This window comes from Camelus dromedarius, chromosome 7 (genome assembly GCF_036321535.1).
Source record: "Camelus dromedarius isolate mCamDro1 chromosome 7, mCamDro1.pat, whole genome shotgun sequence".
Classification (NCBI taxonomy): domain Eukaryota; kingdom Metazoa; phylum Chordata; class Mammalia; order Artiodactyla; family Camelidae; genus Camelus; species Camelus dromedarius.
In genome coordinates, this window is record NC_087442.1 from 10,333,050 (window position 1) to 10,357,261 (window position 24,212).

Here is a 24,212-nt window from a genome sequence, read left to right on the forward strand (position 1 = left end):
GCTCTGAGAGAAGGGGCTGTGGACAGTTTGTGAGTATATTCTGGGGCCATCAGTCCATAAGGCCATGAGGTGGTCCCATCTCCTCCTCCAAAATGGCACTGGCAGGCCACAGTCCCTCCACCCCTGCCTGGGGAAACTGATGGGCAGATGGGCAAGGCCAGAAAGATATCAGGACAAGAACACTGGGGAATTGTTGGGGAGTGAGGGGAGCCAGAGAGAGGCAGGTACTCCCCACACATGCACAGACAAACTCAGGGAGAACATGGAACATCAAGGGCCCTTCACAGGGGTCAGAACCACCTGCCTGTCTGGGGATGGGGGAACATGGCCCAAATCATTGACCAAGGCTACGCCCTGCCCAAATTCTGGCCCCTCCTCCAAAACTATCACTATCACAATTTAAAATTCCCAGCAGGGACCAGATATTGGTTCGATCTCTCCAACTTCAAGACATATCCTCTCCCACACAGAGCCACCCTCTGGCCCAGGTCTCTGGACAGTCTTTATGAGGAGGTCCAGGAAGTGGTCAAAGGATCAGTTCATCCTCATCCTCCTCATCGGTGGATCGCAGACTGGGGCCCTGCAAGATATCAGCCAGCTCCTCTTCCGGCCCCGGACTCTCCACCAGCTCCAACTCCTCAAGGTCACCCTCTGCCTTGGCTGGGGCCCGGGAGAGAGGGGGCTCTGGGGAGGGGGATGGCACCGGGGTCTCTGGGGAGGCAGGAGCCACATCCCCTGCCCCAGTGGCCCCAGTTTCATCCTCAGGCAGGCTCCAGGCATCTGCAGGAGGGAGCGGGCCCCCAGGATTCTTTCGAGTCGAAGTTGTACTCCGGAAGCTGGCGAGGGGAGGGCGGAGCTGCACCCCAGACTTGGTGTGCCCCTCAATGGCCTTCTGCAGCTGGGGAGCAGAAGGGAGGGGAGAGCACAAAATTGGGAAGAAAAGAGGATGGGAGTAGTGAGAGATACAGACACCAGACACAAGAGACGAACAGAGAACAGAAACAATAAAAGGAAAAGGAATGGGAAAGAAATTGAGTAGCAAGAAAGATGGACAGCAGGGAGGAATCAAAGGGAGAAGACAGAAAAGGGAAAAGAGGGCGTGATGGCTGAAGAGCCCCACCTGCAAAGCAGTGAATCTCAAGACCCCTGACCCAGGTCCTCCTTCGGCCCCTTCTTAGTGACCCTCAGGCCTCCTTCAGTCACTTCCTAGCTCTTCCCTCTATCCCCACCCCACATAGTGCACCCTTATGAAGCCACGACTCAGGCCCTGAACCTCCATCCTCAAACCCATGAGGTCCATGGAAGATCACAGGACCACACAGCCTTTGCCATCCTCTCTCCCTCCGGCTGGCTGCACCCCATCCCCCTCCAGTCTCTGCATGAGAAATAGGAGGAGAATCTGGGGGACCTCCCGGATGTTAAAACCATCCTCCCCACCTCACCTCCTTATCTGGCGCCCACCCCTTCCTCCTGCTGCTCCAATGGGACACATCCGCTCTTACCTCCTCCAAGGCCAGCACACCCCTGAGCTTCCCCATGCTGGTCACGTAAGCAAGGTGGAGGCCAAGAAGGGAGAACAGCGTGTGAGTCTGCGAGGAAAGAGCAGCAGGTCAGAGCGCAGGGCCGCATATCTCCCCGCCCCCTCAGCAGCCAGTGCGCGGTGGGCGTGGGCGAGGACTTGCCTTGTGCAGAGACGTCTGCTCCACCAGCTGGAAGGGAGACTGGTCAATACAGCAGCAGTCAAAACAGACAGGCTGGCTCAGCTGCTCCTGCTCCCAGGCCTCAATCTGCCGGCAGAGGAGGGCCGTCACCCAGTAGCAGAGCCCCGTTCAACCTCAGATCCACAGTCTTAATCCCAAACAGCCCTCCTAGCCCTGGCCCATGAGCCTGAAATCTGCAATGAACTATCACAGCTCCTCCAGATCAGGAGCCCTCCTCCCTTCCCCCCAGGGGACAGCACCCTCCTTCCGCCCCCATCAGGCCCCAAATCGACCTTCACCCTCAGGCACTCAGAACATGGTTCCTTCTTCCACCCTCTGGTGCTCCAAAGGCTTCTTCTTTCCTACCCATCTTTCCAGTCTTATTTCCCACTGCTCCAGTCAGACCAGACATGCTTCTGCTTCTGCAGCTGCTGGCCTGGGCTTCCCTAAGGGCCCCACCCTGACCCCACACCCCACTCCCGACACTCCCAGTCAGATGTGCCATGTTTCAGGTCCCCTAGCGCTCTGCGGGGCTGCTCTCCTTTTCAGTAATGGCACTGGCCTTGGCTCTGCCTACCAGACGGAGCTGCTGCGGAGTCTTGTGTGGCATCACTCGCTGTGTGTTGTGGAGAAAGCAGCACACCGGCCTTTTACACAGCGGATCACAGTGAAGATTTGTTGGATTTGAAGAGCTGGACTGGGTCGCATGGCACCTAGTTGGCTTGAACAAGCCGTTCTGTGTGTATGTGTGTTTGGTTTAAATTAGGTGTTTGGTTTTGTCTCTGATCAAAGCGTGAAGGCACAAAGTCCAACTCTCCTCTGGATTTTAGATTTGCAAGCCAAAATCCCCAAGATTCCAAACAAGCCAGTATCACTCTGGCTCTTGTAAGTGAATTTAACATTTTCTCTAATCTCTTTTCGGGCTGTCCCCTCTGAAGGACGGACTGCTTTCCTTTGCTTTTCCGTTTGTCCACATTTACATGTCCCAAGCTTCAGAGGACACCACCGAAGGCCATCCCCTAGTCCTCATGCCCAGTGTTTGCTCCACAGTGCTGACTCTCCATCTGGTCGGTCCTGATTTTCCTGGACTGCAATCACACCTCCTCTGAACTCTCACTTTCCCTGACTAAAGGTTCACACACAGCTGGGCACCTCTCACAGCACAGGATGGATGACCACTTAGCAGGTACATTGCAGAGAGAATTTACTTATAAGACAGGGAGGCAGGCCTTTGCCCACCCTGGATTGGTTGATCCTGTCCTCCTGGACCTTTCGGTGATCATCTCTGGCCTCCGTGGTTCCATTTATGCCTGCCTTTAAGGAACAACAGCAGCAGAACCACTTCCAGTGCACGTGTACCAAACACCTTCACTGAATGAAGCAGTATTCTAATCTCTTTACCTGTCTCCACTCACTTAATCCTCTTCAACAACTCTATCATTACTTCCATTTTACACATGGGAAAATAGAAGCACAGAGTGCTTAAGTGTTTGCCCAAGATGACACAGAGGTGGCCTTCTGACCTTGACTGCCATTCGATCATGTTCCAGGACCCCCAGCTTTTGTCTACTCCGGGTGTGGTGTCTTCCACGTGAAAAAGCTCAGCATCAGGTACAAACCGGGGCACTAGCCATGTGTGTTCCTAACAGAGCAGCAGAATTAAACAAGTCATAGCAAGGACTTCTGGTGACCTAGAATTGAATTATTTCACTGTTCCCAGAGGTACCATCTTGATATTGCCAAGGGTGTCATCTTGATCTAGTCTGAAAACCGTGTTCAAAACATCCTGAAGTTTGACTCCTGCTGAATCTTATTTCTCCAAAATGGCTCAGTGGGTCCCCTGGGAGTTGAGAGCTGCCTAACGTCTTCCTTGAGAAAGACATCAGCTAAAAACATGTGAGCTCTCTTCTTTTTATCCCCGATTGCCCTTTATTTCCAGCGGTCATTAAATAACCTCACTGATCAATGAGTCGGCTTTTTCTCTTTGATATATCCAAAAAAGTATTGTTGGTTTCAGTGTCTAGTGAGGTGCTCTTTAATTGTAGCCACGACCCATCTGATTCCTGTTTGTAGGCAGAAGGAAGAGTTGGATTTTTTTCCCCTCTGTGATCATCCATTTGATTTTTCAGGTCATTTATCGGAAATGTGTGTGTTTTGAGGGGTGTTATGGGGAGAAGGGGAAAACATCCTTTCCCTCTTGTCACGCACCACCCCTTCCTCCAGCCCTGAGTACTTTAAATTTTTAGCACGTATTTATGCTGGATATCCAAATAGATGTTTATTTAAAGATAATACGCATTGTGGTATTTCATCAGCTACATACTTTTAAAGTTCTACCTTTCAGCCTCTGCAGCAAGCGCGTATTCTTTTTTCACTAAACGGAATGGTTGCTAATGGATTTTTTTTCTTTTCTTTCTTTTTCTTCAAATTGAGGCATAGTCAATGGATTTTGTTGGTGTCTCTCCACACCCAAGAGCAGTTTTAGTCAGCACAGCTCAGCTGCCTGCTTCCAATCGCTGGGCCACATTCTGTTCACTGCTCACAACCAAACCCACTCAACGCTGGATTTTCTCTCTCATGGACTCCATAACTACTTCCTTTAGAAAGTAGGCATTTGTCCCCACAAGGCACCACTGTCAATATTTGCTCTCAGTTTGTGGTCCTTCCCAGTCTCGCTTCTTGAAATTTTCCAGTTGTCCACTATCTCCGGGCCCTGATCAATCCAGCGTTGAAACCTTACCAAGCACTGATTTCCCCATTTTAGTTTCCATGCTGTTCTTCCACATCAGTTTCAGCAAGTGCTGGCCGCCCAGTGAATGCTACAGCAGGTAAATCTCGTCCTTCCCTCATAGTCTCTGCCAGGTCCAGAATATCCCTAAGGTCTAAAAGGTCTAAGGCTCATTCTAGCACCATGGGGCCATCTACACATGGAAGCTCAAAATCTCCCTCCTCTGAAATGACATTGGTCCCCCTGAGAACACCACCAGCATGTGCCCCAACCTCCGAGCAGTGTGCCCAGAACCCTCTTCATAGTCATTTACAACCTCTCAAAATGCTCTCCTGAAAAAAAAAAAAACAAGACTCTCCTGCCTAGACTTGCATCTTACTCTTACAACAACACAATGAAGGTCAAAACAATGAGCAACGTCTTCATTTGACAAAGCAGTCCACCCCACATTGCTGTTCCCCTTACTTACCTCTTCAGGTGACATGTTATCCACTAAATCCGTTGAGTCCTAGAGAAAAAAGCATAGGTCCAAGTTCCTTCCCCTTTCCTTCCTATTGGAAACTTAGCCATCTCTCCGTGACCAGGACACGGATGTCTCTTTCCAACCCCTCGTCCCTTCCATACGAGGAAGGGTCTCCTCCTTGCTGGGACCTCTTCCCTCCCGACTTACGGATCACAGGTTTCTCACTCGTCAAAGACAAGTCCCCTTTCCCTCATCCCCCGACGTGGACACAGCTCCTCTCACCTGGGTCACTTTCTTCTTTGTGGGGCGAGCTCTGCCCAGCAAGCAGCTCAGCAGGGACCGAAAGATGGAGGGTCTCTGACCTGAGAGGAGTGGTGAGTGGACGGAAATGGAAACAAAGCAATATCCATCCTGGGAGGAAACGGTCAGGGGCCCCAAGGAGTCCCTGACATTTTGCTGCAAAAGGTCCTTCTCCCACACACCTCACCCCCACAGACACTCTTTCTTCGACCCTCCTCGTCCAGCCCTTGCCCCCATGCCTTGGGACAGTAACATGGAGACTCAATGAAAAGAATCCCCCCACCGCCACCATCCCCTGGCCTCACCCCCCCTCACAGTAGTAACCTGTAGGTTGAGGAGTGCCCAGAGATAACCCACAAGGCATGAGGCAAGGGTGAGGGGCATGATGGGAGAATCTTCACCTGCAGGCTCCGGTGCTTCCAGCTGCTGTTTGTGGCTGGGCAGGGGCCCATTAGGCTCTTCAGAAGGCAGTGGGGCAGTAGGAAAGGGGTGAGGAGAAGGAAGAGGAGGCAGCTGTAAAGAATAGTAAAAATTCTCAGTCCCAGAGAAGAAGCTGCCTAGTACTTTCCTGCCTTTACCAGCTGGTGTCCTGGGAAATCTATCTAATGCTATTCTTCCCCTGTCAGAAGTCCCCTATCCCTCTGAATTCTGCTACCATCATCTGCAACCTTATCTCCTTCAGTCCCTGGAACCAGGGGCACTAGTCTCTTTGACTTTGTCGGTGATCAGCATCTAACCCTCCCCTTTTCTACTTCCCATTTGTCTTGATCTGTCCTGTTCCCCTAGCCCTTCCCAGCCTGGTCACCTCCGGCTTCCCATAGAGGTCCTCATCTTCATCCTCATCCACAAAGGCGAAGGACTCAGGTCGACCCTGGGGCCCGATGCCACGGCGCCCCTGCCCAGCCAGCCGCACCTTCCCGTCGAAAGGCAGCTCAGACAACTTCCTCGCCATGTCCTGGGCTGCCCGCAGCCTCCGCTCAGGACACAGGTGACGCTGCAGGAGGGACTGCAGTTCTGACCGCTCCACAGAGCCCAGCAGGATCATTGACTCTGGGGGAGATCTGAGATCAGCCTGAGGGCCAGCTCAGCTCCCCCTCTCACCCTGCTCAGCAAGATGAACTCAGGGACAGAAGCCCAGCACCCCCGTCTTCAGATCCTACTCTCTCTTCCTAAAAATTCATTTCAAAAGTCTTTCAGGATTGACCTCACTCGATCCCTTTTATGTCACCCGTTTAGAACTTGTAGACCCAACTGACAGTACACTAATTGGTGCTAATTTGTATTTATTTTGATGCAGCCTTCACACAGACTGTTTGCAAATAGGCGAAATTGTTATTAAAATAGGCAAATCAACACTGTCTCCAAAAAAAGAAATATCAAAATCCATTCATAGACAGAGATGTGAATATACTTAGAAAGACGTCTACAAGGATAACTGATACTTCATCACTTAAAGATTCTGGCTCCTACTAGATGTCAATAAAATGCCCACATTTCCTGGGAAGGTCTTTTATATCTTTATCAGCATTCTGCTACTATAATTACCATTTTCATTAAGTTTTAAGGCCACAAGACTGTGGCAGTGTTACTGAGACAAACCTTACTATTAGGTCTTAGTCATTGTTATAAAAGCCCTCACCTCCTGGGCTGCACCTCTGTTCCAATGAGAAGCCACTGCTTTAGAGACCACTGAAAAGGTGTTTGGGGTTTGGGAAATTATTTGGAAAAATATTAAAACTAATCTAACTAATACACTGATGATCTGAAATCAGAACTAACCATTTAAATGGCTCCAAATGGTCCTACATGATTGTCTCTATTACATTCATTCAAACATTACACAAGTGTTTATCTGATATCTACTAACTACTGATAAGGAGGCGGTCTGAGGGAGACAGGCGTTATAGTGTCTGCCCTCAAGAACAACCAGCCTAGTGAGGGAGATAACACACAGTTATACAGACCACAGTAAGAAATAATACAAAGCAGGACCAAGTGCCAAAGGTGGGGAGAAAGGATCGTGAAAGAGGTGAAACCACTGCTCTTTAAAACTGTCCCCTCCTTCATATGGAACAATTTCATCTGTTCCTCAAATTGTAACGAACAGCTATCACTTAGTTAAGCAGCAAAGAGGACCACGTAAGAGGCTGTAAGACTGACAGCTGAGCCTCATTTGCAGATTCCCTATTTACAAATTCACCTACTGCCTAAGATATATTTGTATCCCAAAATAAGTCCTCGCGACGCTCACCCCCTCATTCACAGCATATGCAGAGTAGAAAAAAAATCTGAGCCACCCCCCTCCAAACAGATTTCCAGCTGAGTCTGAACAAAGTAATGCTGTGCCTTTTTTTTTTTTTTCCCAGCTTTCATATTATAAGCAAGTGTTCCTTTCCTGGTCTCATTGAATGCCAAGCTTTTTGCATTTTTGTGTTTTGTGTTGGTGATTTTGCTGTTTAAAATTGCCCCCTAGCAAGAAGGCTGCGATGTGACTTAAGGAGAAAATACTTGTGTCAGATAAATTTTGTTCAGCCATGAGCCATCGTGCTGTTGGTCGTGGCGAATTCAATGTTACTGAATTAACAACAGATAGTAAATAAGATGTCTTAAAGGAGAAACACACACATAAGACAAGTGTATGCTTTGATTACTTGAAAAAAATGTGGTGACCAGAAGTTTGCAGGAACCTAACCCTGTATTTCCCCTAGGAGCAATGGTTCAGTATAGTATCCCTAATTCAGTGTTAATGGTGACTTTATAGAACATAACTACAAGGAATAATGAGACTCAACTGTATTTCTTTAATTGGATCTTTGTCTTCTTGTGCTTGTGTTGTGGCCATGCTTTTCCTTCCTTGAAGATGACATGTTCCCTAAGGAGCACAAGCTGGGTGCTCCCTGTAGCAGACTGGGTGGCCCCTACAGACAGGGCCATACCATAGTGCCTCCTCCACTTCTGTGGAGCCTTAGCTCAGGTCATTAACTGCTTCCTTCCTTCCCACTGACCTTTTGAATCGACCAGTGGTAAAGTCTTGACCGTGGTGGTCTGGAGCAGGGTTTGCAACTCCCCATACGTGCAGGAAGCTGAAACAAACTTCACATCACGTACCATGATGTCCTCAACAAAGATTGTAAATTTGCTATGGAAGGAGAAAGCACGGGGGGTTAGCCCCACCATATGCCTGTCCCTTTGCTGTCCCTTCCATTCCTCCTGTGATGTTTGCCATGCATTTGATCACGTATAACATTTATTAAGTACATGGGAATATAAAAATAATTTTAAAAGTAGTGCTTCCAGATGTTGACCCTAACCTCACTCTCAGTCTTGGAACCTCCCACCCCAACCCCATCAAATCTGAACTAATTCCAGCTGGTGCCCCTGACCTGAGCTGGTTCCAGCCAAGGTCAGGCAAGTAGGGTAGCTTCTTGACCTGGATGATGCTGTCATAAAGGGAGGGCTGCAGGCTCTGAGCCACCATGTTGGCCAAGATAACAGCCACCATCATGGGTAGGATGTGAGCAATCTGACCCGTTAATTCGAAGCAAATCACGGCTGTGGAGACTGTGTGGGACACTGCGCCAGTCAGCGCTGCTGCTCCTAAAATGAGACACAGGACTGTGGGTTAGGGGGGCTGTTCTTGGCATGGAGGCTAAGTGGGGATGTAACGGGAGGGAGCTAGAATCGGGAGACATGACCCTGGTCAGTGCCAACAGTCACTGAGATAACCAGTTGTCAAGAGTGGGGGCCAGAATGCTGAACTGTTAGAAAATCATCATTTTGATCTCACTCTACGACCTTTGGCAATTTACAAAAATGTATGAGTGCCCAGTTTTTCATCTGTAAAATAAAGATAGTGATGCGCTATCTACTCCTTGCTTTTAAAAGTTTGGATCACTCTTAACTGAGCATTTAAAAACCCATTTACAGCATTTTGCTTTGGACCTCAGGTTTTGATGCCAACAATTTATGAGCAATGGAACCCTGATTCTACTGTTTCTCAACTGTACGAGTAGAACTTGATTCTTCTGGAACCCCACGCTCTCATCTCTAAGGTGAAAGGGGTCATTAAATCAGTTCTAAGGCCCTTGCAGATCTAAAACATGATTCCATAAGCTCTTTGAAGATAGACTCTGCCTTACTTGTTTTTGGTTATGTTTTCCCACCAACCCAAACAGGCCCTAGTGCATTAACTGTATTTCTTATTTAAATATTGGGGCGGGGATAGTCTATGAGAAAAGATGCTGGGGAAGCCATACATGAAAATGGACAAGAAAAAGTCACAAAAGGAAAATATCGGGGGTATGAGTCTACTGGATGGTGCACACAATATACTCCAGAACATGAACTGACACAGGAGATACGCATACTGGGAAATGTCCACCAGCAAGCTTGCGGGGATACCTGACAGGCATGAGGATGGGGAGTAAGAGCAGGGGACTCTTCCTGGGGAAAGAGGCTTTGGCAAAGAACTATGGTGGGCAAGTAAGGCTGCCTATAAAGCTGATATGCTCGTCTATATTAAAGGGAGGCACGGCTTTAGAGTCTATGAGATTTCAGTGAAGACAGGAGGGAGGCAGCAGGCATAATGATTCTGGGGAATATACTGGTCCCTCTTAGACATGGTTTTGGTTGGCTAGGACTATAGATTTCATGGAAAAGATCTCAGACTCTCAGAATATTAAGGCTGTAAGCTATCTCAGAAGTCATTTTAGAATAAAGAAACTAAGGTGCAGAAAGGCAGCTAACTTGCCCCATGGTCACCCAGGTGACAAGAGGCAAGGGTGGGTCCAGGGCCCATGTTTCCTAGCTCTGAGTCATGTGCTCTTAAGTCCCTGCAGATTAGGAGTGTTCAAGCCAGTCACCTGCACTGTTGCTTCCATGATTCTTTGGGAGAAAAAAAAAAAAAAAAAGCCTTTACCAAACATCCAGAGGCAATAGTAGGCGCCCTCATCCTTATCATCTTAGTTAATCCCCATAATCCCTTTTCTACGTGAAGAAACTAAGGCTCTAAGATGTTAAATAAGAGCTAATGAGAGTCAGAGCCAAGGCTTGATTATTTGAATAAAAGTTGAATTAAATAGCATTACATTAAAACATATTGTGTAGCCTGGGATGAAGATGTCATGGGAGAGTTCGAGTGTGGGTACGTGGGGTTACAGGAGGGTGGAGTGTGTCTCACCAATTACTGCGTAGCCCCCAGGCAGGATCTTGTAGATGATGCCGTCAAATAAGATACCATCAGGGAATAGTATGGCCATGATCTCTCCCACCAGCCTTCCAAACGCAGCTCCTGGGGAGAGACAAAGGAAGAAGGAAGGTGTTGAGAGATCCAAAGTCCTTATCCTCTGTTTTTTTCAGAGCCAATCCCTCCTCAGGCACTAAAACCGAATACAAGCCCCCAGCATTCCCGGTCTTTCCTTACTTTCCCAGGGCACTAGATTGCAGCCATCAGTAAGATCCCAGACTTCCCATCAGAACTTACCGAGCACAAACACAGGCATGAAGCCTCCGCAGGGTATGGGCATAGTGGTGGACATGATGGACATCCAGAACTGGGGTGAAAAGAGACATCAAGACACCCTCTCAACTCTGCCCAGAACACACATACACACTCAACCCCCTTCCCACTATCCTCCTCCTTCCTTCTTCAAGAGTTATAGAAATCCTGGGATAGCTTATCCTTCTGGTAGCCGTCTTGTCTGTCTCCCTCCCTTCCTCCAGAAAAACATGGGACGCTCAGGCTAAGAGATCACCAAAGACAGCACCGTAAGAACGTTCCTCCAGATGGTTAATCCCAATTGTTCCTACTTGCAGTAATAATATTTCCCTTTAGGCAGTCAAAACAAGGACTGGAGCCCTAGAGGACTCCTTTGTCACTGACCCAACAGGCCCTAGCCCACTGTATCCTCTTAGCCCAAAAAGGTCCTCTCAGCAGACCAGCCTGAAACTCTTGAACCTGGAGGATATCTTTTCCTGGCCAGATTATGTTTCTGAAAAAAGACCCCCTAGTTCTAAGTGGCAGACACCTTAAAGTCATCGTGACTTACTAGGTGACTGACTTAGCTTCAAGATGGTCATTTACGAGGCCATATATATGGCAAACCTCAAGAGGGAACCTGGAGTGAAGACTGTCCTGCCCGAGCCATTTCCTTTAACATCAAATCACCTTAGACAAAGGATCAGAAAACAGATCTGTCCTGACCCTACTGGAAGAGTACACTGAGAAAGCTGACAAAATCGGCCAGTATAATAGAAAAAAAAGCTCTCCAAGGCCAATGTTGCCAGGTAGTGGTCCTACAAAAATTGAGATGATTTCAGAAAAAGCAGTATGTACATTCTACGGCAAAGAACACACAAGAACTGAGAAATAGTGGGAAAAGGAGTAGTGGTTGAACTTTCGAAATTACTGTCAAAGAAATTAAAATATGAAACATGATACATAAATTAAGCAACAGGTTTACATATCACTTCCAAAATAAGTAAGCCAATCTTAGAAAAAGATCTCAAACTGATTTGGTGAAAGATGACGGCAGCTAAATTCAAAACAAATTGCCAGGATCAAAATGTTTACAATTTAAAAACTGCACCAACTTTAATGTAAACAAATGAGAAATAAATGTCTTAATTTTATGAAACTTACAAAGATTCCCTGGAGCCAGGGCTGACCTCAAGAGACAATGATAAAGGCTCTGAGAAGCTTCATCCCAGACAGTCTGAGATGAGGAAGATACATATGTCATCATGTCAGACTATGACTGTTGAAAACAGTTAAGAACTGCAAAGTCACACGTACAAATGAAGAGGATAAGGATGGAGAATTCCTCGAGTGTGTAGCTTGTCTCTGCCTTGTCTGAGCATCGGCACAATGCTCAGTAAATGCTCAGGTAGTATGTAGAAGGAAGGAAAGAAGGAAGAAAGGAAGGAAGGAAGTGAGGAAGGAGAGGGAGGGAGGGAAGGAGAGAGAAAGAAAGAGAGAAAGAAAGAATGAAAGGGAGAGAGATTGGTCAACAGTATTCATGCAAGGCAAAAAAGCTTCTCAGAGCTAATGTTTGCTTAAAATCTCCAACAGTCATGCTTGCGGGAGAACTTGTTTAAACTTGGATGACCAGACAGCACGGGGGGCTGCCCCATCAGACCGGACATGGAGTTCCAGGCACTTGTAGTTTAAGCTTCTTAAGAGATTCTGACATATAACATTTTGAGACCCCTTGAACTCTTCTCTCCTGTCTCTTTGGAATAAGTACATGAAAGCCACAGGGGATTTTGTAGGCTCAGTTTAATCTGAGAGCTCCAGTAATACAGATAATACGTGGCTGATCGATCTGCTTTAGAGGATGAACTTTAGATTATCCTCCAAGATATGTGTAAGAGCAGAATCAGGATCAGAGGACATTGAAGTCACCAGCTCCTAAAGCACAGAAAACGCCACTTGAGATTTGCAAACGTTTTAAGCTACTAGCACATGAAAGGGAAGATCCAGAAGCAGTATAAGTAGGTGATCTGGAACACAAATAGCCCCCAAGATTTTAAACACACAGTTCTAGAGAACTGGGAAACTAGAGACCCGTCCTCACAGATTTTCCTCTGTTTAGACCCTTCACAAGAAGGAACCACAGGAAGATCAGGCAAGAAGAATTCTACAGAGCCTCAGGCTGGGTGGAGAACTCGTGATACTAGGTAGAAACGGTAGACTTAGTAAAAGGGAAACTGAGAAGCTGTAATTATATTCATGCTTCCTGTAAAAGCGCCAGACTTACAACAAGATGGCACTTTCCATGTCTTAAGATTGAAGAAGATGGAAGCTCCCTTCATCAATGCTACCAAGGAGCTGGACTGAGACCCTGATCTGTGAGCACGGATAGTGCCAGAAGACCACGCAGGCTAAATTTCATATCAGACTGGAAAAACAGTTCTGGTCACTTTCAAAATTTTAGCTTGGCTTGCCCACGCTTTGGAAATAATAAGGGTACGCTTATATGTCTAATGATAGGACAGTGAAAATGCTGGAAGCAGTGATAACTAGGTAATATCATGGATTTAGAGCAATGAATGGTTTTATATTTAAAATATTATAGAATATTATAGGCCTACTGCAAACAGTTGGGCTTGAAATACAGCCCCAAAGGTGTGAGTTTCTTTTCTTGATTCACTTATGACGTAAACATGATCAAGGATATAATTCAGTGAGAAATTAATAATAGTGCCATATAGCTGAGTCCTTCTCTATAATCCTTGGTTTCTCAGAATAAACTTGAATCCGTGAAGTGGAATCCAGATATATACTCGGGAATCTGGGGAAGTGAGGTGAGGTGTGAAGGAAATGTTGAAAATATATACCGAATTCTGTTTCTCCAAAAATTTTCAAATGCCTAACATTTCAAAAGTATATATCATCCCAAAGTTACCATATAGCTTAGTCTATGATTCCATTTGTTTTTAATTTTGGGGGAGATGATCATATTTATTTGCTTAGTTATTTTTGATGGAGGTAGTGGGACTTGAACCCAAGACCTCATGCATGCTAAGCATGTGCTCTACCACTGAGCTATACTCTCCCCCCATATAGCTCAGTCTAGACAAGTATCAGAAACACAATTATTATCATTGAACAATAAATTCTGAGGTGCCATCAAAAAATTTGGATGTGGTTACCAGATGGGTCTGTGTACTCAAAACTCAATTATAGAATTTTAAAAAAATGCCTATAATGAAAAAGAATATGAAAAGGAATATGTACGTATGTGTAACTAAATCACCATGTTGCACACCAGAAATTAACATAATGTTGTGAACCAACTATACTTCAATAAAAAATTTTTTAAATTAAAAAATAAAAACCAATGAATTGCAGGACGTTGGGGTTTATAAATTAGAGAAGATTACTATCATGAAATTCCAAAAATCAAATTCCTAACAAGACACTGAGAACTTCTTTATGACAGAAATATCAAATCTTTTGAAGGGAGAAATCAAAATGATCTAATTAATAAAGTAGATGTTCCAAATTTTTGAGCTGTAGACTCAATTAACCCACCTGGAATGGGATGGGAAAGAGCAAACATAAATATAGCTTCCAGAGACCCACAGCAAATCCTGAGAATGTACGTGACAGAGTTGGAACCTGGTGTGTCAAGCACCTGGTAGCTCTAATCATAAGGTCATTGACAAGCACACTAAATGAACAGCAAAACACAAAGAAGGAAAATTTTAAATAATCAACCATAAGCATAAAATTTGCCAAAGCTCAACAATCAAGTATTATATATTTGGCACATACTAGGTACATAATAATATTTATTGAATAAATGAATAAATGACCCACTACAGCTCTTAAAATATGAGTATAACTTAGTGACTTATATCCTGGGGAAACACAGACTCACAATAAGTGTCAAGAATAAGTTAATGGCAAGGTATTAAAAAACATGAAAGTTCAATGTGGACAGACTTTCAAATGAGAGCCCTAATACGCAGAGGAAAATGCTGGATTATTCAGGCAAGACATACTTTAATAATAAGGTAATCATCCAAAAAGGGGAGCAGGGGAAGCAATCAGCATCTGAAACAGATGTCACAACCAAGGATGGAAATAAAAATATATTTGCAAAAGGCAGTAATGGAGAAGTTTGCAAACACCTGACAGGCAGGTAAGGGATAGAACGCATGCACGTGAGATAAGCTTTTGTTTCCTAGTTGAAGTTAGAAGAAACTGGTTTAAGAATAGCAAAATCTTCCCAGCCTCACTACCTAGATAGAGAATAATAACATTTATAAAAATTATTTATAGTCACTCATAAAATTGATTTAAATATTTTATCCCTTTTGTAATTCTAGAAAAGAGATTACCCACTAGACTGGGGGAAAAATGGATATGTAAATCATCTAAAAAATTGATAATCAGACACATGGGGAATGAAGCTCCTAATTATCTAATAGGCGGAGGGGTTTGGTTAATTTATTTGAGGTTTTTACAGTTATGTGTATTGCTAAACTCTATCTTGCCCTTATTTACTTGGCTGCCGTGACGTATCAACAATTTAGCAAGTGGAACCTTTAGAAGGGTTATAATAATTATGGCACCATCCCTAAGTTGACATGAATGGAACAATGAACCCAGAAATGGTTCACTTCTACAGATGAGCAACTTACTTATGCTCCGGTTTCCAAGCTATTTCTTTTCAGGTTGGACAAAGACCAAATGAAGTTTTAGCCTCCCCTCCCCTCCCCTGTGCAAACCCTGGTTCCTAGATTGGAAACAGAAGCTCGGGAGTCAGGAGTGTAGGTACCTTCATGATAAAGAAGAGGAGGATGATGACAACAACATTGACTTTGGGGTGGATCCACACAGCAGACCGGCCCAGGCTTTCCGGGTCCCCTACGTGTTTTACCCACGTATTGTTGTCAAACAGGGAACTGATGGCTTCACGAGGCATCAACTGTGAGAGGAGGAAGCAAAAGGGGGCAGTTCTCAGGGGTGTTCAGTACTTCCATTTTTGCAAGAGAACCGATTCCCCAACTCATTTTTCGTAGGATCCTTTTGCTTTTTTCTCAGGGAGAGACTCTATCCTCAGGCACAAGTACCCAAGTTCAGAAGCCTGAGGGACATCTGTGCTGTTTCCTCTTGTCTGTGTGGCCCAGCCCCAGCTTAGTCCCAGTCATGTGTTCAGTGACCTGACCCCCTGCCCCTGGCTCCCTTGGAGCTGACCTCTCCGGCCATGAATTGACCCATTCCTGGTGGAAAGGTGAAGGAGGCGATGACAAAGGTAACAATTCCAGGATACAGCAGGCGGCTGAAAAAGAAACAGAATGAAGCCTCATCCTGGTTTAGCATCACACTGGACTCTGGTCTAGGCCCAAGTTTCCTGTTGTCCACTGTAGTCTCAGGTCATTGCACACGGACCTTCTCTCCACCAACAAGCAGCCTTTAAAGGGGAAACCACGCCACTCTTCCCGAGTAGACTGTCAGGGCTTCCATATTTTATCACAAGCCACCTAGAGGCATTTAACGTCTTCCACAAAGATTAAAAGGGAGGAACTCTTGGAGAAACCAGAAAGTAAATGGGTAGGGCAGAAGAAGGGTGGTGACTCACTGCTTAGCAAGAAACTGGCTCAGTGCCTTGTTTTTTCGGACGCCGAGCATGACTTGGCGATGCAGATACACAAACACAGCTCCCAGGAACCCACAGCAAATCCTGAGGATGGAAGTTACACACAAACGAAGCCCTCGTCCCTCGGACTTAGCCACCGCAGGGAAACAGATACCAGGCACCCACCCTCCCCTTCTACCCACCTCCCCTCAACAGTTTACACTTTGTGCAAGCCTGCCCCCACTTCCCATCTTGGATCCCTTCCAATCCAAAGCCACACCCCACCCCTGGCTCACCAGTCCCAGGGCAGACAAACCCACTGACCCGATGACCGCAAAGGCTGGGAGTTCCTGCAGGTCGAAGGGGAAATCCATTCGGAAATTGGTTCTGAAGAGAGCGGTGATGGTGACTATAGGAGGGAAAGGCCAAGGATCATGGTGGGAGCATCACGAAACCCGCCAAAGGGGAACCAAGGTCATCAGGTTTCAGGATTAAAGCTTCCTCCAAGGCCAATGTCTCCTCTTCTGTTTAGATTCCTTTTTCTAATGCTACCAGCATAAACGCTGCTCCCCTATCCTCTTCCTATGCCCTTAGGCTTTGTTCCCACTTCCCAAATAATGCCATCCATTCCTTTTCTGCAACGGCCCTTAGAGCTCCCCTCCAAGCCCAGTTACCAGCCTCCACGTTTCACACTGTCCCCACCCTAGGGCTCCCCTGTTACCAGCATCCTTGTTCCACACGGCAAGCACTCGGAAAACAAAGGCACTGAATGTGGCTGCAAAGAACCCCCGCCAGTAGTTCCTCACAGCGAAGTAGGTAGAGGTGACCTCGATGCTAAACAGCACGCCTACAGGGACAAGGAAGTAGGGAAGGTCAGGTGCAGACAGAAGTATAAGGCTCTCTCCCAGCCTCCCACCCCGGGAGCTGAGGAGCTTTTGCTGAAACTTGAATCATGAGAAGCAGTGGCAGGAAGCGATGATCTCTCGGAGTGTCCCACACTCTTAACCATATACCTGCTCATGCTAGCAGGTTTTTGCAGGTCAGGGATGCGGTTCAGCAAGGTACAGAGATGATGGGAAATGAGGGGTTTTAACACACAGCACGTGAGGGTCAGGTGGTGATGCCCTCTCCATCCCTTAGAAAGCAGGGTAGGGTGGGATTCACAGTTGTCTGATATCCACGGGGATTTAAATGTTGCTGAAAACTTCCTGCAGAAAAGTTACGAGAGAGAAAGCTTCCAGAGCTGGAGCTCACCAGAGGGCCAAGCAGAGCTCAGGACTCACAGGGACTCTCCTTAACACCCACTTCAATCTCTCCTCCCTCCCCCTGGGCACCACGCACCCCATCGCAACTTCTTAAGGAAAAACAAGAAAAATGAATAGGAAAGGGTTTTGTAAGAGCTGACAATACTGAATATTGCAAGAAAAGAAAGAGGATTTGTCTTACTTAAAAAAAAAATATTAAAAACCCAGCCGAAAAGAAACAAAGCCAGGGGGAAAACCAACAGGCAAAAGAAGTTAAAAACAGTTATGTTTAAGAAAGGTGGGCGAGGCAGAAGGAAAGCTAAGTTGTACTGTTTCTGACAGTAGATCCTGGAGCAGAAAATGAGGAAGCAGACATATAAAGAGCACGAGTTGGTGGAGACAGAGCAAGGACGCTAATAAGGACATAAAAGACAGACTCAAGAGTTGCGAAGAAAATAATCCTTAAATATATTAAGAATAAGGGAGGGGATAAAATGATTATAAATCAATAAAAAATGTAAAAAAAAAAGTTAAAAAAAAAGAATAAGGGAGGGGACTGTGATTAGATGCCAAGTCAAAAATGAAGACAGAATCACCTATCACCTGGTTAAGCCTCATCTTTATCAAAAATGATGAAGGAAAACCAAGGAAATGCAGCCCATAGTTAGATGAACGGAGAAGCAGCCCAGCCCCAAGAGAGCCCGTGAACTTGGTAAGGTCCCTCTCCCCTTGTTCTCCCTGGGGCTCGGGCTGGCTGGCCCTACACCGCCACCTCCTTCCCTCTGCTGGTGACATCTCACATCTCTCTCTCCTCCCTGTTCTATATTACAAAGTCACATCCCTTGAGTCCCTCAGGAACCCACCCTCTCTTCCATAGGTGACAGTCACTGGTTATAGGAAGTCATTTATGCCTCGGGGAGGGTGGCCTCACGGTTACTCCCTCGTGGATAGCTGCTGCCTTTGGGGCAGAGGATTCCTGATGGTTAGCCCAGTGTCACTACCAGAGCGCTTGCCGCTTTCGGATACAGTTATTTATTTACATCGCTGAGTTCCCCCAGGACTGAAAGTTCCTTGGAACCCAACACCTAACACAGAGCCTGGTACAGGGCTCAACGCTTGTTCTACGTATGAACAGAGAGGAGGGGAGGGGAGGGGAAGGAAGAAAGCCAGCCGGAGAGAATAGATGGGACACAGAGCTTCGCCAATCAGCCCTCGGCCCTGTGCCTCCAGTCTCATCAGGTAAGGCCGCTGCCTCCTGGGCCTAAAAGGAGGATTTGACACAGCGGGGAGTCCGGTGGAGCAAGCCTCTCTTTCCCTTTAGCAGGAATAAAACCCAGGTTGGCTTTGGTTAAACTATGAAACGCATGAATATTTTACTACCCATTTTTGAAATCCGAGGCTAGATTTTCTTTTCCCACGGTGTGGTTCTGGGACACTCTCCCCAACAGTCTGTCACTGTGTACTTTGGAATGAGAGCTAATTTTAGTACCTGCCTGAGCCAAACAGAAAATGTGCTGCTCAGAGGAAACAAAGCACTAAAAACACAAACAGCATTTGGAAACTCTCAGAACTCTTTGGTTCCGTCATTTTGCTCTCTCCTCCCACCCCCCAGGTTCCTCTGTCTACTCCTCTGGCGCCTTTGTCTCTGCCCAGAGCCTTGTCCTTGTTCTCTGACTCCTGCTGCTCATAGGCCCCTTAGCTCAATTGCATCCACGCCCATGGCTTCAACTACCACCTCCGTGCTAACCTACTGGTTAACAACGTCCCGTATTCCGCTCATCTCCTGAACTGCAGACTCACTGACCCAGCAGCCTATTTGACATCACTTGGATCCACCACAGGAACTTCAAACTCAACATATTCAAAGCGAAATTTATCAACTCCCCCAGGCCTGTTTCACTTCCTGTATTCCCCTATCTTGCTCGCAGCACTGCTATCCACCCCATTTTCCTTGTTATAAAATTGGAAGTTAGTATAAATTGCCCCTCCTTTCTTATCTTTCATATCCTCACATAAATCAGCCACCAAGTGCCATCAACTTTATTTTCTGTCACCCACATATATCATGCTGTTCTCTGTCTCTTCTGCCTCTGCCCCGTTCCATCTCCCACCATCCAGCAACAGGACTATAACCATAACAAGAAGACTCTTGTTAATCTTGGATAAATCCTGTTAATCCACAGGCCAGTTCTATCTCGCACATATCTGCCAAAGCTGGCCACATCATTTCCTTGTTTGAAATTCTTCCATGGCTCCCCTTCACCCATCACAGCATTTCCCTAAGTCAAGCCCATGAGATAATGAATCCCGTAAGAAGATCCTTGCAAAAGATTCTGTGGGACATGCTGTATGCGAGCCATATTTGGGATATTCACAGTGCAGATCAGCACATCAAACGTTCTGATAACTTCTCCAGTTAAAAACACTGTCTGTTTAACACAGTATTTTCCAACGTATCTGGCCTTGGAACACTGTTTACATGTTAAATCTATTAACACCATGAAGAACTGTGTTTTGTAAAACACATTTGGGTAAATTCTAGCCTAAAGAATGAAATCTACATTCTTGTGCATTTCCTATGAGGATCAGCAGAATTCAGCCCCCAGATACCTGTTCAGACTCATGTCCTGTCAGTCCTTCCTCTGAATCTTCTAGCAATACTCATCTGTGGTAATGACAGTCCCTTACATCTTTGTAATGCTGTTTCTTCTGTCCAGAAGACGCTGCTCTCACGGTCTTCCTTGCACTTTGCCCACACTGCCATTGGGACGCTTCTCTGAGTAGGTTGTGAGGGTCTGTTTGCCTGCCTGTCTACTCTTTCAGCCATGGGTGCCTGAGAGCACAGGACTCAGCACAGTGTCCAGAGGGCTCACGGCAGAGGGCACATATAGAAGCAAAAAGATGTCTGTCATTTTAGCCAAATGTTGACATAGATTCCTTTCACTGGTATAAGGAATTAAGAGTTGACTACATAGTGAATAAATTATTTTAATACTAATTTTTGCTTTCAGAATTGGTCTATGTTCATAAAATAAAACCAATCAAGTAATGTTACCTGCAAGTCCATTTAATATTTGCCACTTAATACAGATATCCTGAAAATGGCATTTTAAATTTTCAATGCTTGATAATTTTCTTATGTCAAGAGCCATGTTTTGTCTGCAACTTTCCTATTTGCCTTTCCTATTTCCTTCACAGGATCATGACAAACCTTCCTCGTTCATCCCAGAAATTCCAGTTTTATGCAAAAAATTTATATGCTTATCACTTTAAAAAGAATCTGATTAAAAAGAAAAACAACAAAATTCTGCCTGTCTAAAAATGTTCTTCAGACTTTCTGGATTTGTAAGGCAAAAGACCAAATAAAGGCGAAAGTGGGTATAAACGTACGTGTGAACATTTAACGTGTGCAGAAATTCAAACACGCTACCCTTCACTGCTGGGGACTAAAGACTTTAATGACAAGAGCTGACGACGGAAGTGCAAACAGGACGCTAGCCGACACGTTCGCTGACCTGCTCTCCCTCCGCTGCGGGCACTGGTGTGGGGTCAGTACAAGTCAGCAGAGACATTTTCATTCACTTTAAATGTTTATCCATGTATCATTCCTGAGCCAAGTCATCTGAGCTTCATGAAGACTCTTCTACAGAAAGACTGATTACATTTTCATAATGTAATCAAAAGTGTCCTCTAACAGCTGGTGCGTTTAGAAGCACATGCCTTTCCTGCAATTTTGCCTCTCCAAATGTCAACATGGCGTGTCCTTTTTGTCACCCATGAATCAAATGAATGATCTATATCATCCCTGTTCTCTTAATCTGGTTACAACTGATATCTCTGAGTAAATAAACAGATACAGCTTTCTCTGACCAGGCCCACTGGTTAGTCATCCAGGGCAAGGAAAATAATCCGAAAGGTCACCCTTCGTCTAACACTTGTAGAAAGAGCTCAATGTAGTTTCAAGTTGCTGTCAAGGAATAATGACCCTTTAACTCCCATCTGTAGCCCTCATTTAAAGCTAACCATTAATCTAAATAAGATCCACCTAAACTCCTGTTCCTTAACAACATACAACCAAAGGTAAGTTTCCCTTGGAGAAGGAAGCACATAGAGATGTTTATTATACTTCAGTTAAAAACAACAACCACAAAAATGAATGACTAAAGAGAAAAAAAAAAGAGGAACATACATAGGAGTCCCCTATTAGAAGATGTAAGGAGTGAAAGGCAAAAATATCCAACAATACAGAAAGATTTTAGTAGAGATAGAGGAACCAGAGAGGCTGCCAGACTTTTCCTTCCTGGCTCCACCACTTACTAACAGGATGACCTTGCTCAAGTCACTCTCTTCTCTCTCTTCTTTAATATTGATCTCGTACAGCTTTGGGCAGAAATGGATGTGAAGTCCTTAGAACATTGGCTGCACATAGTAACTGCTCACTAAAAGCTCTTCTTGTTATAGTCTGGTCTTAACGGATAATACTCGTCCTTGGGGATGCTGACAAAAACTGTGTGGGGAGCAGACAGCCAAGAGGACTGCTGTAGGTGGGGGTAAATCACTTGCCTCCAAGTGGTGTCCCAAAACAACAGCCGACTCCTACCGCACAGCCCACCGTCAGCATGTCAGTGTAATAGTATGGCTGCTACTAGGGGAGAGACAGACACAGAGGCAGATGGGAGGGGTGGGGTGGGGGCAGAGAGGAAAGGAGAACAGGCAAGGGTGGGGAATAAGGCAGAAGGAGAGGCTTAAGTCACAGGGAATCCCAGTGGCCCCATCTCCCCTCAACCATCCCAGGCCAAGAGAAACTCAGTTCCTATGGCAAACAGGAAGTGACCTCATAGCGCAAGGCCAAAAATAGAAAATGAAATAAATGTTAGGCAAATATATGCAAGGAAGGTAAGCCAATAAATGGTCACCAGAGAGGGGCTAGAGATGTGGGCAATCAGGGCAAAAAGTGTCAATAGCCAGGGAGACAGGAAAGGACTGCAAACAGCACCAATAAAGTTGGCAAGAAACAGCCACCAGCCTCAAAGGAACACACAGCCAGCCCTCTGGTAATAAAAGCCTGGGTGGCTGGAGACCAGGGGCTGTGATCCAGCTCACTCCCTGAAGGCCCACCCACCAGTCCCTTAGCGAGCACCCCTCTCCGCCCCGAAGCTTGTGGCAGCCACCCCACCCCCCTTCCAAGGCGCGCTCAGGCCACCGGGGTAGGGAGGAAGTGGGACTTGCCTCCGACGGGCGCTGCAAAGCAGCACCCCACGCCCACCGCGCAGGCCGGCACCAGGAGATCAAGCCGCCCAGGCACTGTCTGCAACAGAGAAGCGCGCGGACCAGGCGGGTGGGGGACCGGGAACGACAAAGGGACAGGGGCGGCACGGGAGGGAAACGCGGAGGGGAATGGAAGCCGGGGCGGCAGAGGAGCGGGCCACGTGCAGACCCCGAGGCAGGGGCAAGGATGGGGAAGGGAGGGGCGTCCAGGGACCGGCACAGGCTGAACAGCGGCCTCGTGTGGCTGGAGTAGGCGGGTGGGGCGCGTGTGGGGCGCGTGTGTGGAGGGCGAGGGAGCGGCGGTTAGCGCAATGCCCGGCTCAGCGTCGCCCCCGCCAGCCCGGAGCCAAGGCAGCCGGTCCTCACACCCCGAGCGCGCAGCCCCGCCTCATTTTACCTTCTCAGCCTTACCTCGTACACCCCGCAGAACACCGACATGAATTTGCTGAGGACAGCAGCACAGATGCTGGCAATGTGGACAAAAGGGCCCTGGCAGAGAGGAGGCAGAAAGGGGGTCAGGGGCAAGGGGCCAGGAGGGGGCTTGGTGGCATTCATGGACTGACATCGGGCGCTCCAGGCACCTACTAGGGGCTGGAAATACAGATGTGGGTAGGAAAGAGGTTCTGCCTTCCCAGAGCTTCATCCCAGAGAGGAAGGGAGGGGACACCCCAGCAGATCATCATTTCAGAAAATGCCAAGGGCTACGAAGAAGCTGAGAGAGGGGAAGAAGACAGAGAGAGACAAGACAGAGGGTGGGGTGGGGTGGGGAGGGCACAAGTGAGTAGGGCCTTGATGGAAATGAGAGCGTGAGCTACTTGGGTGTCAGGAGGAAGAATGTTCCAGGCTGGAGGAACCGCAGATGCAGGAGCCCCCATACGGGGGCAAGCTTGCGTGGTGGCAGAACAGAAGTGCCTTGTCACCCAAGCACAAGGAAGGAGGGGCAGCCTGGGAGGACAGAAGGCTGGCAGAGAGGAGCCCCATCACTGCAGGCCCCCTAGGCCCTGGGAAGAAGCATGGACTTCCTTTTAAGAGGAATGGAGAGCCATTCACAGTTCCTGACCAGAGGTCAGACTTTCCTGATTCCATTTTGAAAAGATGACTCTGGCTGCAATGGGGCAAGAACTCCCACAAGCATGACCCTAAAAAAAGCACAGCCTCTTTTTGGTCTCAGTTTCCGCAGAATTTGTCTGGATTATCTCTAAGGCAGTGGTTGTCAACTGGGGGAAGATTCTGCCCCCAGGGGACACTTGGCAATGTCTGGAGAGATCCTGGTTGTCACAGGGTGGGCTGCTACTCGCATGGAGGGGGTAGAGGCCAGAGAGGCTGCTAATCGTCCTACAATGCACAGGAAGACCTCCCGGAACCAAGAATACCTCAGCCCCAAATGCCAACAGCGCCCAGGGTGCGAGATTCTGCTCAAAG

At 46.9% G+C, this 24,212-nt stretch overlaps 1 protein-coding gene across 1 annotated transcript in view; it reads right to left on the minus strand.

Annotated features, from left to right (window-relative positions):
- Positions 1-405: 405 nt before the first annotated feature.
- CLCN1 (chloride voltage-gated channel 1) overlaps positions 406-24,212 on the minus strand; it is a 28,550-nt gene continuing 4,743 nt past the window's right edge. The window contains exons 6-23 of the mRNA XM_010999339.3: positions 23,202-23,279; positions 22,086-22,164; positions 17,000-17,125; positions 16,603-16,687; positions 16,282-16,383; positions 15,897-15,981; positions 15,478-15,627; positions 10,674-10,743; positions 10,371-10,481; positions 8,575-8,788; positions 8,197-8,330; positions 5,997-6,241; positions 5,593-5,704; positions 5,174-5,253; positions 4,898-4,936; positions 1,683-1,787; positions 1,503-1,589; positions 406-898 (exon numbers count right to left, since the gene is read on the minus strand). Of these exons, the coding sequence (XP_010997641.2) occupies positions 527-898; positions 1,503-1,589; positions 1,683-1,787; positions 4,898-4,936; positions 5,174-5,253; positions 5,593-5,704; positions 5,997-6,241; positions 8,197-8,330; positions 8,575-8,788; positions 10,371-10,481; positions 10,674-10,743; positions 15,478-15,627; positions 15,897-15,981; positions 16,282-16,383; positions 16,603-16,687; positions 17,000-17,125; positions 22,086-22,164; positions 23,202-23,279 (2,274 nt within the window). The 3' untranslated portion in view covers positions 406-526. The remainder of the gene's footprint in view (positions 899-1,502; positions 1,590-1,682; positions 1,788-4,897; positions 4,937-5,173; positions 5,254-5,592; positions 5,705-5,996; positions 6,242-8,196; positions 8,331-8,574; positions 8,789-10,370; positions 10,482-10,673; positions 10,744-15,477; positions 15,628-15,896; positions 15,982-16,281; positions 16,384-16,602; positions 16,688-16,999; positions 17,126-22,085; positions 22,165-23,201; positions 23,280-24,212) is intronic.